General features: G+C 36.6%; 1 protein-coding gene across 1 annotated transcript in view; it reads right to left on the bottom strand.

Annotated features, from left to right (window-relative positions):
* The window catches only part of ZDHHC15 (zDHHC palmitoyltransferase 15), a 59,644-nt gene extending 44,581 nt beyond the window's left edge, over positions 1–15,063 (bottom strand). The window contains exon 1 of the mRNA XM_024766423.1: positions 14,928–15,063. Within this exon, the coding sequence (XP_024622191.1) occupies positions 14,928–15,063 (136 nt within the window). The remainder of the gene's footprint in view (positions 1–14,927) is intronic.
* Positions 15,064–16,556: the final 1,493 nt, after the last annotated feature.

The raw sequence follows: 16,556 nt of genomic DNA, 5'->3' as shown, positions 1-16,556 counted from the left end.
AGAATAACTGAACTATAAACTGAGCATAATCTATAAAATTTTGAATCACTCTGTTGTACACCTGGCACTAATATAATATTGTAAATCAACTATACTGTAATTTAAAAAAAAGGAAAATAAGAACAACAACAACAAAATAAATTGAAGATTCCCTATACAGTATGGAGGTGAATATAAAAGATCATATTGTGGACCAAACATTTTCCTCCCAATGCCCTCTCACCCTGATGGTGTCTAATATACCACCAATAAATTAAGGTTAGTATAATAAAAAAACTGACACAAAGCAGAGTTTTCAAGTGGAAACCTGAATAAGTTCTTTTATTAGTTTGCTAGGGCTGCCATGAAAAGTACTATAGACTAAGTGGCTTAAACAACAGAAATTTTCTTTCTCACAATTTTGGAGGTTGGAAGTCCAAGATCAAGGTGTTGACAAGGTTGTTTCTTCTGAGGCCTCTCCTCTTGGTTTGTAGATGGTGATCTTCTCCCTGTCTCTTCACATGGTCTTCTCTCTGTGTGTGTCTTTTTCCTAATCTCCTCTTCTTATAAGGACACCAGTAATATTGATTAGGGCCCACCCTAGTGACCTCATTTTCATTTAATTACCTCTTTAAAGACCCTACCTCCAAATATGGTCACATCCTAAGTCACTGGAGGTTAGGATTTCAACATATGAATTTTGAGGGGACACAATTCAGCCCATAACAGTTCTTTTATTTAGGAATTGCACCTATTTCTAAAATGGTAAATAATTACAATCATTTTTAACTTTAAATGGGAAACTAGAGAATTTAGTATGCAAACCATTCAAAATACAAATGAATTCTCAGATAATGAGTTAAATGTTTGCTTAAAATGATTGATGGCCCTTTTTGAAGATGAACAACTGTGGTCAATACATTACTCTTGATTATATGTGGATTGCCTGACAGATTGTGCCTAATCTCATTTTTAAATTCATCCCTTAGCCTTACCAATCCTTGGACTCTACCAAATTCTTAACCTCTAGTTTATCCCATAGCCTCACTTTAGGAGTAGAGGAGGGAAGACCTTCTACTCAAGATCTTCAAAATACAGACAGTAAGATGCTGAATGAGATCATCCATGCAAAACACTCTTATGAAAGCAAATACTGTGTTTTCTTGTATGGTCTATGGAAGAACAGATGGACTCATGTCTTAAAGAATTTCTGAGTCCTGTATAATCAAGGATGACATAATATATAATATTCTGGACTGTGGTTCAGATGATCTGAGCTTTAGTCCTTTCTGTGCACTAGAATCAGCATGACTAGGTCAAAATATTTTACTTCTTTGGGTCTCAGTTGTTCTACTTACAAAATATGAGTGCAAGGATTTTGACAATATATTTACAAGGGTAGTAGTCGGAATTATAGTCCTGAAATATGTTATCCTTCTTAGAAGAAAGATATTTTAGGTCCTTTCCAATGTTAATAACAATAGTATCTATTACTACTTATTTTGTACTTATCATATGCCATGCACTATGCCAAGAGACTTACATACATCATTTCATTTAGTGCTTTAAACCATGAAAGGTAGGTATTGCTATTCCAATTTTACAGAGGAAGAAAGTGAAACTTAGCTTAAGTTCCCCAAGGTCATATATATAGTAAGTGGCAAAGTCAATATTTGATCCCTGGTACATCTAACACCAAAGTCTGCTAATTTGCTACTTAACAGTGCATTAGAGATTGAAATCTCTTATCAGGAACTGTATTAGTTTCCTAGGGCTGTCATAAAAAATTATCACAAACTGGGTGGCTTAAAACAACATAAATTTATTCTCTTACAGTTTTGGAGGCAAGAAGTCTGAAATTAAAGTATAGGCAAGGCCATGTTCTCTCTGAAGGCTCCAGGGGAGGATGCTTCCTTGTCTCTTCCTAGCTTCTGGCCATTTCTGGTAATCCTTGGTGTTCCTTTGTGGCAACAAAACTCTTATCTCTGCTTCTGTCTTCACATGGCTGTCTTCTCTCTGTGTGTATCTGTGTATCCAAATTTCCCTCTTCTTATAAGGACACCAGCCATAAGGCCCACCCTAATCCAATGTGACCTCATCTTAACTTGATTGCATCTGCAAAGATCCTATTTTTAAATAAATTCACATTCACAGGTTTTGGGTAGACATGAATTTTGGAGGGACACTCTTCAACCCAGTAGAGGAACCATTAAGCAGACAAGAAATGGAAAAACTTTTGCAGTATGTCTGACTATGGTTTTCCTAAGCTGTGAATAATGAATAAAAGGTTACGTGAATTGAGGCTTTCATTTCTTTGTCCCTTATATTTTCTTTGCTATGCCAAATAATGTTCCTACTGGCAGTCATGTTGTACTGTATTCTAAGTTAGTAGTGTAGTATAATTTGAAAGAAGTCACAGATTCACATGGTTAGAACTGTGGTTATTCACATGGTTAGATACTCATTAGGCCTGTTGGTCTGCTTCTAGGCAAGGCTCACTGATTCATGCCAGATAGTTGGGTCCCTGATACTTTCTGAATAGCTTTCATGGCATCTCCTAGTAACCTGCCCTAGTGTTCAGAAGTTCTTTTCAAGTCTAACTTTCAAACTTCTGGCTACAATTGAATCTAATTTTAGTTTATGGATTCTACTGTCTTGAGAATCCTGACATAAAATGTTACAATGAGATTGTTAATACTTAACATTTACAAAGCAATTTAATGCTGCATATTTTACTCCTATATACTTTTACTCCTGCTAGCTTACAGTAAATCTGTAAGATGTTATTAAACTAGCCTTATTTTACAGAAATTGAAGTTCAGAGAAGTTGAGTTACTTACCAAAGGTCATAGAGCTAGTAAATGATAGAGCTGGAACTCCAACCCACATCTTCTGTCCCTAAATCCTGTGCTTTGTCCTATTATACCCCACTTCAGAATAAAGAAGCAAAGTCTAATCTTATTTTTTTAGTGTTATGATAAATTTAAGAGCTATCAGGAGAGAAGTGCTTTGGAATTACAGAATTCTAGAGTCAGAGGGACCTTAAAATTGTACATTGTGGTAACAGTTTCCTAAAGAGATCAAATTCTGGTAACTGGATTGATGCTATTAGAAAGGCTTTGAACTGAGTTTGGCTTACAAATGACACTCTATCTACACTGGTGTGGTTAAGTTCATTGACAACACACAAGAAATGAAAATATACTACTTTGGACACTAGAAAAATGATCATTTGAGCATCAATTTTCTGAGTAAGGAGGTCAACTAAGCAAATGAAATGAGGGAGTTGTAGACTAAAAAGTAAAAAGAACAAGTATAGGTTTGCTTAACAGCATGGACTTTGAAGTCAGGTAGTTCTGGGTTTGCATCCTACCATTTACTAGCTAGATGACCTGGGATTAAGTTACTTAACCTCTCTAAACTTCAGTTTCCTTCTCAATAAAATGGATATAAGAATGTCTACATCATTGTGTTGACGTAAATATTGAAAGATTATACACACACACACACACACACACACACATAATACTTAGCAGGGTACTCTGCACAATAAGTTGTAGTTTCCAATAATAATAACAATATTATTGTCATTTTTTCTATTATGGTGGAGCATCATCTAAGCCCCCACCCAACTTATCTTGAAAGGTTATTGTAGAAAATGACATTTATTTGTAAATATTTATATATGTATACAGAAAATGATCTCTGACTTTAAGAACCATCCATAACAATAAGAGGCAACTCAAGACTTGCTCTAAGGCTGTAACAAAAGTAGCAAACATTTATTAAGTCATCAGTATGTGCTTTATTCACCACTGTTCTAAGGGCTTTACATGCATACCTCATTAAATTTTCATAATAACTCTATGAAATAGGTATTATTATTATTTCTATTCTACATATGAATAAAGTGAGCACAAAGAGGTCAAATAATTTACTATGAGGTAGTGGAGCCAGGATTTGAATTTAGACAGTTCTCATACTTTTAACTACAGTGCTCTACTATCTTCCCACCACTCTGCTCTATTGCCTCTACAGCCAACACCTCTGTTAAATGAGTAATAGCAAACTTCAGCTTTAAAACAGCATAATATGAAAGTTATGTAGTTAATGAATTACAACAATTCCCATGAAGTGAGAATTAAAAGTGGCTATATGAATACTTATGGTTATACCTGATAAAATAATGTGAAACTAAAGGTTTGTTAAGACACATGTTTAGCTTACACATTTTTTAATGAAGAATGCCTCAGTCTGTTTAGAATGGTAGTATAAATTGCAGATCAAGCCAAGATGGGGGTGAGAAGTGAAGAGTAGTATAGTAAATATATTGGAACTGTGATGGTGAAGGACTTAGCCTTTAAAAGCCCCACTGTGGGACCCTTACTCCATGCCTTGAAGAGGTAATGAACTGGGCAGAAAGGCAAGGTACCTAGGACAATAGTGATGAACCAAGAGAAAGCCTAGGGTTAGTATGGCAAACAAACAGAGTGGCTACCTGTGCCCTTTTCTATCATAAATCCTGGTAACTTCAAATTCCTGTCCTACAGCCAGAGGAGCTACTTAAAATATGTTCTGCTCTATCTCTGGGTAAGCTTCCTAAAAACCATTATCCTAAACTTTCCACTAACCTCAGTGTATTCCTGGGAAAGTTGCTCAATTTATAGGCTTTAATGTAATTCACTTTTAGACAGAAAGAGGGATACAGTCCTGACCAAAACAATTTATAATACCCGCTTACCTTTTTCTGCTGGGCTCAAAACAGTCACTGTGAAAAGAGAAGGAAAGGTCAAGATTAGTGATACTTAGAAACATTATTTTTCTAATGCATTTTTCCATAGCATCATTTTTAGTAATTTATTCAATGATACTTTAGGAAACCACCAGCCTGCTAACATAACAGAAGGCAAGGATGATTAAATTCTATCTTTTGCTACCTTCCTTCATTTTAAACCTTGAGTAAGAATTTCTACTCATTCAACAAATACAAGGATAATCTGACTTTTAAAAAGCCAACAAATGGGAAACACTCAAGCTATATAACATGGCAATAAGAACTTAAAAGATGATAAATTAGGAGATGACTATTCATTTTCCCAAAGTATTCACTGTAGAACATCTTTAAAAACCAAGTTTCTCTTGTATATTTAGAGGCAATATAGTGTAGAGGTTGCATGCCAGCTCTGATGTCAGATTTTCTGGGTTAGAAGCCCAGTTGCACTATTTTGTGACCCTGGGTAAGTTCCTTAACTTCCATAACATTGCCTACCTCACAAGGTTACTTGAGAATTAGATGAGTTAATGTATGTAAATGCTGTCTAGCATAGTATCTAGCACAAGGCAAATAATGAATATTAATTATTATATTTGAATGAAGATTTCATAAAATATTAGAACTGGAAGGGACTTTAGCGATTATCTGGTTTATCTGTCTCATTTACAGATGGGAAAAATGGACTAGAGTAGGATCATATGATTTGCCCAAGGTCACAGAACAAGTTAGTGGTGGAGTTGGTACTATATTCCAGTCTCCAGGACTTCTTGCATGTATTATGTCTACCTTCTCCAATCATTCCTTGTTGGCTTACTGTGATATATATGTAACTTCTGTTCAGAACGTCATTTGTACAAAATGGGGCCTACCTGTCTTTACTCACCACCAACATCTGTGTGCATCTGTACTAGGTGCTAAGGTAAAGTGAAATTATAAGGCATAGATCTCAATCTTGAGAAGCTATTAAATTAAAGTGGTTTTCATACACATTGTTAAGCTTTTAAGGATCAGAAAAGGGGAAAAATCCAAACAGAGAATGAGACTATACTCTAGGGGTTATTTCCTCAGTTTCTTTATTAGTCATAACTTCTCCTCTTTATTTGCAGGTCTATTTTTGTTGAGTCTTTAAAAAATGCTCCTTGTAAGGATCTTTTGAATGGACTTTGTTAAAACTGTTCCATTTTGTCTGTGCTAAAAATCCGACCAGATGATGTCCTCTTTTTCTAATACACTGGCCTGGAGATTGATACCAATTTCTTTGTTTTTTCTTTTCAGTTAGAGAATCCTGGTTAAGAATGATTGACAGAAGCACATCCTCTACTTTGACAAATGGAAGTGGAAACAAGAAGTCTTGATGGGTCAACCTGGGACTTCATGATTTTGCACATACATGTTGTGTGACTACATCAGTCCCACTAGGCCCTGAATTGGGTTAATAACATCTCTTTAAAATGGGACTAGAGAGAGCACAGTTGCTTGGAGAACAATATTAATAAAGAGTAGCTGACAAATTGCTGTTTGGTATATCTCCTTCTACCTCTATCAATGAACAATTACTGCGAAACAAAAAGTGGAGATCCTAACTCTCATTTGATTGGCTACTTGCTACAGCATTTGTGGGTGAGGGAAGGAGAACATCCGGTGCTTTGCAGATATTGGAATGAGACAATGTATATACAGAAAAATGAGTGGGGACCTGTGAAGTCTCTAGGTGGGGGATAGCTGTTTTTAAGTAATTTTAGGACCATCATGTGCAAGTGGGATTGGTTTATATGATCCAAGAACAGAGGGCAGAAATAGAATCAATGAGTAAAAGCTGCAGGTCAGCACATTTCAGTTCAATAAAAGAGAAGATGATGATGATGATAACGATGAGCAGCCAGACTGGCAGCATTGGGAAGGAGTAAGTTTCCCATTATAAACACTTGGAAATGTCCTGTAGGACATTTAGACATTAGTTAGGTATTGGACTTGACTTTTAAAGTATTTTCACTCCTAAAATCTGTACGGAGTCAATAAGTCTAAGGGAAAAATATTTTCTTGTAAAATTCCCTGTTAGAAGTTACATACTTCTGAGAAAAAACAAAGGTGGTCTTTATTCTAAAACATTGTGGCACTTATCTTGGTAGTTCTGCCTTTCCTTTATTTTTCTAATATTGCCTTTTGCGTTATTAAAGGAAAAGACTAAGATACTTCAGTCATATTTAAAATGAAAATGACTAAACTTTCCCAAAATGAATCCTTTATCATGAATCTCTTGGGGAAATGTACACTTAGTCATACTATGGGTAATTTGTCATGCATGATTATAGAGTGATGTGGTGATATGTGTAATTATACACCTGCTCTGTTCCTTCAAATTTTAGCTCACTACCCGGCAAGTTAAGTGACTGGGGTTATCATCAAATAGCTTTTTTTACTCTCTCCTCTTTTCTTTTACCTGTTTACTGATTCTTTGCAACCAAGTATGGAGAAAAGGTATGGAAGGGTAGAAAATATGCAAGGGCTTTTCATAAAAGACAACTAGTTTCAAACAAAAGCATATATCATGACTTCCTTTAAATAGACACATTTTAGAATTCACAGAAGGGTACTGGTAGAATAAACCTAATTTGGGACTATATGCGGATGGTCAACAATGTTAGTCCAAGGACATGGAAGAAATTCTACAACGGTGCTGTCCAAGAGAAATATAATACAAACCATGTAATTTAAATGTTCTAGTAGGAACATTTTTTAAAATTAAAAATAATAATAAAAAAGTGGAGTTGACTTTAATAATATATTTTATTTAATCCAATATATCAAAAATATCATTTCAACATGTTATCTACACAGATTATTAACTATATATTTTGCATACTTCTTTTTGCATTAAATTTTTGAAATCTGGTGCATATTTTAAGTTTTCCAGCGCGTCTCAATTCAGGTGTCATATTTCACATGTTTAATAGCCACATATGGCTAATGGCTACCAAATTAGTGAAGCTCAAAAGGACTTGTGGAAGGAGAGTGGGAAGGCTGAAAATATGAATCTAGTGAGATGAGTGCTTAGTTACAGCATGAAGTTCTCTTTTAATTGATGACTCATTTGGGAAGGGAGTTTATTGCAGTGATGTTTAGCAATCACCACTGATGAATATGGTATGTATTCATATTCTGGCTCTGTCACTTACTTGTTCTGTAATTAATTATTTAATCTCTTTGTGCCTCAGTTTTTTTAATCTGTAAACTGAGGATAAATTAATTTATGTTATAAGGTTGTTATAGGAACTAAATTATAAAATACACGTAAAGTACTTGGGTGCCTGATACATAATAGGTAGTTCATTATTATTAGCTATTTATTATTTTTCTGAAAAAGGTAAACTGTTCAGTGAGGTTAGGTTTTACAATAGTTTGGGACAAAACAAGTCTTATTTTTAAAATTATTTATGATATTGATCCCAAAGTTAAATAGGATGGTTTTAAAATAATGTATTCAATGTCAAAATGAATATATTTGATACTCACTTTTTCCAATAGATGTTTCTTATACTTTAGGTTAGGAGAGAGAATAGAATTTGAAATGTAGAACCTAGATACATTTCTCATTATGTTCTGCTTGTTGAAAGCAAACTAATCATGCCAGTCTTCATTTACTCCTCTGAAAAAGTTACTCATACTAGCCATTCATTTACTTTTTCAGCATCCATTCCCAAATCTAGATGATTTTAATATCCACCTAGGGAACTGATAAAAATATAGATTCTAGGGCCCCCTTCATATAACACATCTCTGGGTGGAGGTGTAGGAATGTGTATTACAAAAAACTCAGCAGGTGATTATGATTATCAGCCAGGTTTAAGAATCATTGGAATTATTTTAGATGTTTCATATGATACTTAACTACTCAGGTGTGATGCTTTTGACTGTTTTATATATGGATGAGTTATAAAACTATTTTAGATATAAGAATACCATGATTCATATAGGCTTAAATGGATAGCTTTTACTTATATAGAAATTTGGTTTCTAGAAACTGTTCCTTCTGGTTTTTTGCCTTATCAGTTTTCATTTCTTCTGACTCTCTTTGAAGAAATTCTAGCTTCTCAGTAGAATTATTTCCTGGACCTTTTAATTTTAATCTCAAAATGGATACTGTTAATCACCAAAAATGGCAGAGTAGGAAATTCCAGGCTTTTGTCCTTCCCTAAAAGCCATGCATGAAGTGGCAGAAACTGTCAGAATCAACTTTTGCAGAACTCTGGAAACTGAAAGTTGGGACCTTGAAAAGAAAACAAAATTTACAAATCTTTAACTAGACTGGACAAGAAAAAAGAAGGGAAGACTCAAATTACTAATATCATAAATGAAAGTGGAGATATTAATAAAGAACATTCATAAATGGAAAGGATTATAATAGAATAGTAGGAACAATTTTATGCTAACAAACTGGATAACCTAGATGAAATGGATAAATTCCTAGAAACACAGAAACTACCAAAACTGACAAAAGAAGAAAGAAAATTTGAGCATATTTTTAACAAGTAAAAGATTGAATCAGTAATCAAAACCTCCCAACAAAGAAAAAAGCCAAGACCAGATGGCTTCACTGGCAAACTGTACCAAATATTTAAAGAATTAACACCAATCCTTTTCAAACTCTTACAAAAAATTGAAGAGAATTCATAAATTTTGTCCATCCACATTTACATGTTTTCATGCAGTTCTTTGGATAAGTGGGGTTAATGTGATTTACTGGTGATAATAATCAAGACTAATACATGAATCTTAAAAATGATTAAAAACCAATAGAACATTTGTGTAGGCTTAAGGAAAAGCTTCATTATTATTTAGAAAAACTAATATGATCAAATTTGATTTCATTCTAAATCCATTCACATTATCATAAGATATTATATTTGTCAATGAAAGAAAAAGAAAAGCTGCTGGATTTAAGTAAAGAATCATCTTACCCTTAAATAACAACTTAAATAGATCAAATTATATAAATTCTGGCTAGTGGTGAGGGGGAAGTTCCTGCCAGCTGAGGAATAAAAGACATTATTCTGCTATTTGCTACAACATATGTGTTCCAATGCTAACTATTAAAATCTTGATTACGATTTATGTACAGCCATTTCAAATATAAAACCCGATATTAAAAAGTAAGTTTGTGAAAGCAAGCTCAAGTTTCTCATTAAAGATTATTTTCAAAAAGTTAAAAAAAATATTGAAGAGAACACTTCCTAACTCATTCTATGAGGCCAGCATTGTCCTGACACCCATGCCAGATAAAGACATCATAAGGAAAGAAAACTACATACATATTTTATGAATATAGATGCAAAACTACTCAAGTAATTACTAGCAAACCAAATTCAACAGCATATTAGAGGATTACACATCATGATCAAGTGACATGCACCCAAGAAATGTAAGGGGTGATTCAACACATGAAAATCAATAATGTAATACAGTACATTAACAGAATGAAGGAAAAAAATCCACACATTCATCTCAATTGATGCTAGAAAAGCATTTGACAATATTCCACACACTTTCATGAAAAAAAATGCTCAAGAAACTAGAAATAGAAGAAAAGTTCCTCAACTTGATAAGGAGCATTTACGGAAAACCCACACCTAACAGTATACTCAATGGTGAAAGGTTGAAATCTTCTCCCTCAGCTAAGAAATAAGGTCACGATGTTGATTTTCATCAATTCTATTCAACATTGTACTGACAGTTCTAGCCAGTGCAACTAGGCAAGAAAAAGAAAAAAGCATCCAGATTGGAAAAAGGAAATTAAATTATTTTTATTTGCGTATGATATGATTCTATGTATAAATAATTCTAAAGAATCCACCAAAAAAACCCTCTTAGAACCAATGAACAAATTCAAGCAAAGTTGCAGAACACAAGATCAACACTCCATCAGTTTTATTTCTAAATACACTAGCAGTGAACAATCAGAAAAGGAAATTAAGAAATCTATTCCATTTATAATAGCATCAAAAAAGAAATACTCGGGAATAAATTTAATCAAGGAGGCTCAGGACTTATACACTTAAAATTCCAAAACAGTGCTGAAAGTGACTGAAGACCTAAATAAATGAAGAGACATCCCATGTGCATGGATTGGAAAACTTGATTTTAAGATGGCATTCTCTTCAAAACAATACACAATTCAGTACAACCCTTATCAAAATTCCAATGAACATTTTGCAGAAGTGGAAAAGCTGATCCTAAAACTCATATGGAATTGCAAGAGACCCTAGCCAAAACAGTCTTATAAAAGAAAAAGTTGGAGGACTCACACATCTTGACTTCAAAATTTAAAACAAAGGTATGGTAATCAAAACAAGTGTGGTACTGGCAGAAGAACAGACAAACGAATCAATGGTACAGAATTAAGAGTACAGAAATAAATCCAGAGCTCTACGGTCAATTGGTTTTTGACAATCATGTCAAGGCTATTCAATGGGGTAAGAATAGTCTCTTCTATAAATGATGCTAGCACAACTGCATAGCCATATGCAAAGAATGAACCTGCACTCCTCCCTCACACCATATACAAAAATGAACTCAAAATGGATCAAAAACTTAAATGTAAGAGATAAAACTATAAAACTCTTAGAAGAAAACACAGGGGTAAATCTTTATGACCTTGCATTTGGCAATGGGTTCTTAGATATGATACCAAAAGCATAGGCCACAAGTAAAAAATATAGATAAATTGAACTTTATCAAAATTAAAAACTTTGTGTATCAAATGATGCTATCAAGGAAGTGAAAAGACAATTCACAGAATGGGAGAAAGTATCCGTGAATTATTTATCTGATAAGGGTTGAGTATCCAAAATACATAAGGAAATCTTATAATTCAACAACAAAAAGATAAATAACCCAATTAAAAACGTGCAAAGGACTTGAATAGACATTTCTTTAAAGAAGATATACAAATGGCCAACAAACACATGAAAAGATGCTCAGTATCACTAGTCAACAGGGCAATGCAAATCAAAATCACACTGAGATACCACATCATACCCACTATGATGGCTATAATTAAAAAAAGGAAAATAACAAGTTTTGGTGAGAATGTGGAGAAATTGGAACCCTCCAACATTACTGATGGAAATATAGATTGTGCAGCCATTGTAGAAAATAGTTTGGAGGTTCCTCAAAAAGTTAAACATAGAATTAACATACAGCCCAGCTTTACCACCCCTCTCCCTGGTATTTACACAAAAGAGTTGAAAACAAGTATTTAAACAAATACTTGTACATCAGTGTTTATAGCAGCACTATTCAGAATACACAAAAAGTGGAAACAACCCAAATGTCCATCAACCATCAAGGGATGAATGGATAAGATGGATTAAGTGTGGTATACAATGGGATATTATTCAGCCATAAAAAGAAATGAAGTACTGTTACATACTACAATGTGAATAAACTTCAAAAACAGTACACCAATTGAAAGAAGCCAGGCACAAAAGGAGATATACTGTATGATACCACTTATGTGAAACATCCAGAATCCATAGAGACAGAACACAGATTAGTGGTTGGTAGAGACTAGGGGAAGGAGCGAATGGGGAGTGACTGTCTAATGCCTATGAGGTTTTCTTCTGGGGTAATGAAAGTGTTTTGGAACTAGATATTAGTGATGACTGTATTAGTGATGACTGTATAACATTGTGAATGTACTGTCACTAAATTGAACGCTTTAAAATGGTTAATTTTATGTTATGTGAATTGTACCTTAAAAAATGGATCCTGTTACTTTTCTCCCTGTTTAAAGTCTAAGCTTATTTTCTTGAGTCAAGCAGAATCTTATATCCTCATTAATAATAGTAATAACAAGTTATTATTTAATGAGCTCTTACAATGTGCTGTCAACTGTGATGCATGCTTTTCATGCACCATATTATTTAAATCTCATAACAATGCTATAATGGCATATAGTAGGTGATAAGGAAGTATTTGTGGTATGAATGAACAACCATATAAGCAAAGTGCATGTGAGGCAACTGAAGTTGAGAGAGATTAGGTAAGTTGCACCAGGTATCCTAATTAGTAAGTGGCAGAATCCAAACTCTAAGATTTATAAGACAAAAATACCATTTTTGACTTCAGCTCTAACCTGATATTAGGGAGAAAGACATCAGGTTCTGTTTTTAGAAAGAAGTGAGGTCCTTAATATTACTTTTTGAGTCATACTGAAACTCAAATCTGTTGTTTTGGTTGTGTTGCTTTGGTTATCAGGTAGCTTTGATATCCGATTCTATATTATTTACTAAATATGTGAGTTTAGGAAAATTTGATCTAACCTTTCTGAAACCAAGGCCACTCATTTGTTAAAGATTGTCAAGTGAAGATGACAGGATGGACTGGTGGAACCAGAATTGGAAATCAAGGCTACCTTACCCTCCTGGTTTTTAAATAATGGAATCTGATGTAAAATGTTAAGAAAACACTGTGCAGGCCAGTGTTCTGTGAGGGGATGTCCAACAAGACAAATAGGAGTCTTAATGTGAGGGGATTGGAAATATACTGGGACCTCACACTGAATTAATAGGGAACATTGTAGAACACAGTTTTAAGGGTATTAGAAGTGGGATTCTAGCACTGAAGTCACAATAACTATTAGTGGAATCTCCTTTGAGAAGAGACAGGGATTCTTCAATGTGAGAGGCAAGGGGAGATCTCACTATGAGAAAAACAGAGGCTCTTGAGGAGACAGGATATACCATGAAGACTACACTGTGAATTGATGTATAGTGATTAGAACACTATAAAGCCATTAGTGATAAAGATAGGGGGCTGGGGGTAATCCAAGTGGGATAGGGTCTTGAGATTTGTGTCCGGAAATACTGTGGAATTCTGAGTTTGAAAGCAGAAGATACACTGTGGGAACCATTTTATAGATATGGAGGGGATGAAATGCTCCCTGGTGTTACAGGACAGGATACAAAGAGGAGACCCTGGATTTATAAAAGGGTGGTCTAGGAGAGGGAACAAGAAATGAGGCTCCCATTGGAAGGGGCAGGAAATACTAGAAACCCCTGTAGGAAAGCATGGTGTTTCCCTAGTTCGAGAAGACAAGGGACAAGTGCAATCCTAGAGAAAAATAAGTGAAGATAATAATAAGAACCCAGAGGAAGAGGATGGCAAAATGTGTGGCTAACAGTGGAAGTGTATTGCAGGAGGTAGAGAGTGGTTTCAAAAAAGATAGCAAGGGGAGATCATCATTAGAAAAGTAATGGCCCTTGGAAGGGGTGTGGGGGATACTGTGGGAACTCTTGTGGGAGGGTAATGAGGATACTCTAGTGTGAGAAGACAGTGGACAAAGCAGGACCATAGTGTGATAAAAGCAGGGTGACTAGTATGAGGTTCACAAAATAATGTGGGGCCCCAAATGGGAAGGAGTGAAAACGCCTCAAAGCAGCCAGGCAGGAGACTACAGGGAGCTCCAGTGTGACAAAATCAGGGCCTCTTGCATGAGGAGACAGGACAGGATGTATTGTAGGACTCGTATTCTGCTGGAGAAGATGAGAAAATGTTGAAGCCACAGGGAAAGAGGAATGGAGGGCTTATTACTTTGTGAAAAGGGGAGACCACAGTGGGGTAGAACAAGGTGTACTGTGGGGTCCCAAGTGGCAGAAAAATGTGAATCACTTCAGCTGGCTTGAGAGGATCACGGGAAAAGGAGGAATCCTAGTGTTAGATAAAGGCGAGCCATTAAGAGTACAGGAAATATTTTGGGATTCCTAGTAGGAAGGAATGGGAAAATGTGGGGCTTCTAGTTGGGTGAATTGGTGGGATTCATAGCGTAAGTGGACAGTTTAAGTATACAGGGTATGTTGTTTCCTCAACTCTGTAGGATGGGAGCCCCCAGAACCAGAGCACAAGGCACAAGTGGTTGTCCTGTATGACAAAAGGGGGCCCCAGTGGAAAAAGCCAGTAAATTCTTGTGGGTAGGGCCAGGAAATAATGTAAGAAACCTTGGGTAGGAAGCGATGGTGACATGGCGGGACCCTCGTGGCAGGCCGCAAGAAATACTGTGGGAAGCCAGAGGTTGGAGACCAGGAGCTCTCCAGGGAGCTAAAGGAAAACCGCAGTGTGAGGGCTAAGAACATAGGGGGAGCATATTTTCCCCATCTTAGGTGCTAGCTCCACTTACCCAAGCAGAGTTCAAAGACGTAGGCATAGTAGGACCAGAGCACGACGAGGACGATAACAAGCACAGGCACCCAGGAAAGTACACGGCGGCAGCACCGTAGCCCCCCGGACAGAGCCATCTTCCAGCCCCGCCGCATCTTCAGCTCGAAGATCGACCGAGCAGGCCTGCTGGCGCTGGGTCGGAACTGCTGGGGCAGCAGTTGAGAGGCGGGAAGGCGCGCTGTGCGGCGCTCCACTGCCTAGCCTGGCGGGAACAGTCTCCCCTAGTCGATACCACCTGTGGGGCTGCAGGGCAGAGTGCGCCCTGCCTGGCACAATAGGCATGAGTCACGGCGAGGAGGAACTGGCGGTGTTAGTGCGGAAAGTGATCCGTCAGGCAGTCGAAGCTGGACACGCTCAGAGGGAGTGCAATCCCTCCTCTTTCCTCCTCGCCCACCCGCTTGCCACAGCACTGGATGCAGGGCTAGACCTCTGCAAAACTGTAAAGCAGAAGAAATTTGGGTCCGCCCATCTGTTCTTACCGCACTGCGTCCAGCCTCATCTCCTCTCTGATCTCTGTCTCTGTTTCTCTCTCTTTGTCCCCTCCCTCCCAACTCCACACACACACACACACACACACACACATACACACACACACACACACACACAGACACGCAATGTGAAGGATGCGAACCGTAGCATCTAATGACTTAAAGGTCATCCAGCCCCATCCTCTGACGGCTGCTTGAACAATATGCTTAACACGTAGTGCCGCAGTCGCTGGTTGGGTAAGTCCATTGGCAGGGCGCTCCCTCCTTCCTTCTCTTCTTCCCTTTCCCCTGAGTCAGCTTAGTCCATTTTAAGGATAAATAAACATATTGGTACAAAAAAAGCAAATGGGGGAGATACTAATTCTGTGAGGGGTCAGGGAAAGCTACAAGGTAGTGATATTTAAGCTGAGCTTTAATAATAAATGAGTTTGCTGGGCAGATGGAGGTGGAAGGAACTTTCAGACAGAGGAAACAGCATTTGCAAAGGCATAGAGTAATGAAAATCTAAAAGTGTTCAAGGAACAGTTAGCATGGCTTGAGGAGAGGGTCGGTATATGAAGAGGAGAGGCTGGGAATGAGACTGGGAATACAGGCTGTGGGCACAGAATGCCCTGCCAGGGTATGTGGACATAATCTTGTAAAGCAGATTAAGAACAGCCAATAAAGATTTGGGGACAATAAAAGTGACATTATCAGAATTGTATTTTTGTAAAAGAACTGGCAGGATTTTGTAGAGGAGGATGGCCTGGAAACACAGACACAAATTAGAAGGCAATTTAATTCAGCAAATGTTCTTGGAGTGGTTGCATTGTGTTATGTCAACTTTGGTATAAAAAGAATGAAAAGACGGGGCCTGTCTCCAGGAAGTTCATGTTCTCATCAGAGCAATAGGTGTTCAATGACATAAGTACAATGATAGAAGTATAGTATACTTTTGACATGGATTTGATACCTACTGTTCAAAGATTTACAAAGGTCTATGACATGAAGAAATTTGTGATTTTGCTGAGACCCATGTTGCTCTCTATTCTTTTTCATGGTTATGTATGGAGTAAATTTCTGAACTGATATAAGAACTTTGTTGTTTCTTTCAGATTAAG

This window comes from Neophocaena asiaeorientalis, unplaced genomic scaffold (assembly GCF_003031525.2).
Source record: "Neophocaena asiaeorientalis asiaeorientalis breed wild unplaced genomic scaffold, Neophocaena_asiaeorientalis_V1.1 scaffold47, whole genome shotgun sequence".
Lineage (NCBI taxonomy): Eukaryota > Metazoa > Chordata > Mammalia > Artiodactyla > Phocoenidae > Neophocaena > Neophocaena asiaeorientalis.
This window is presented reverse-complemented; position numbering and strand designations above follow the sequence as displayed.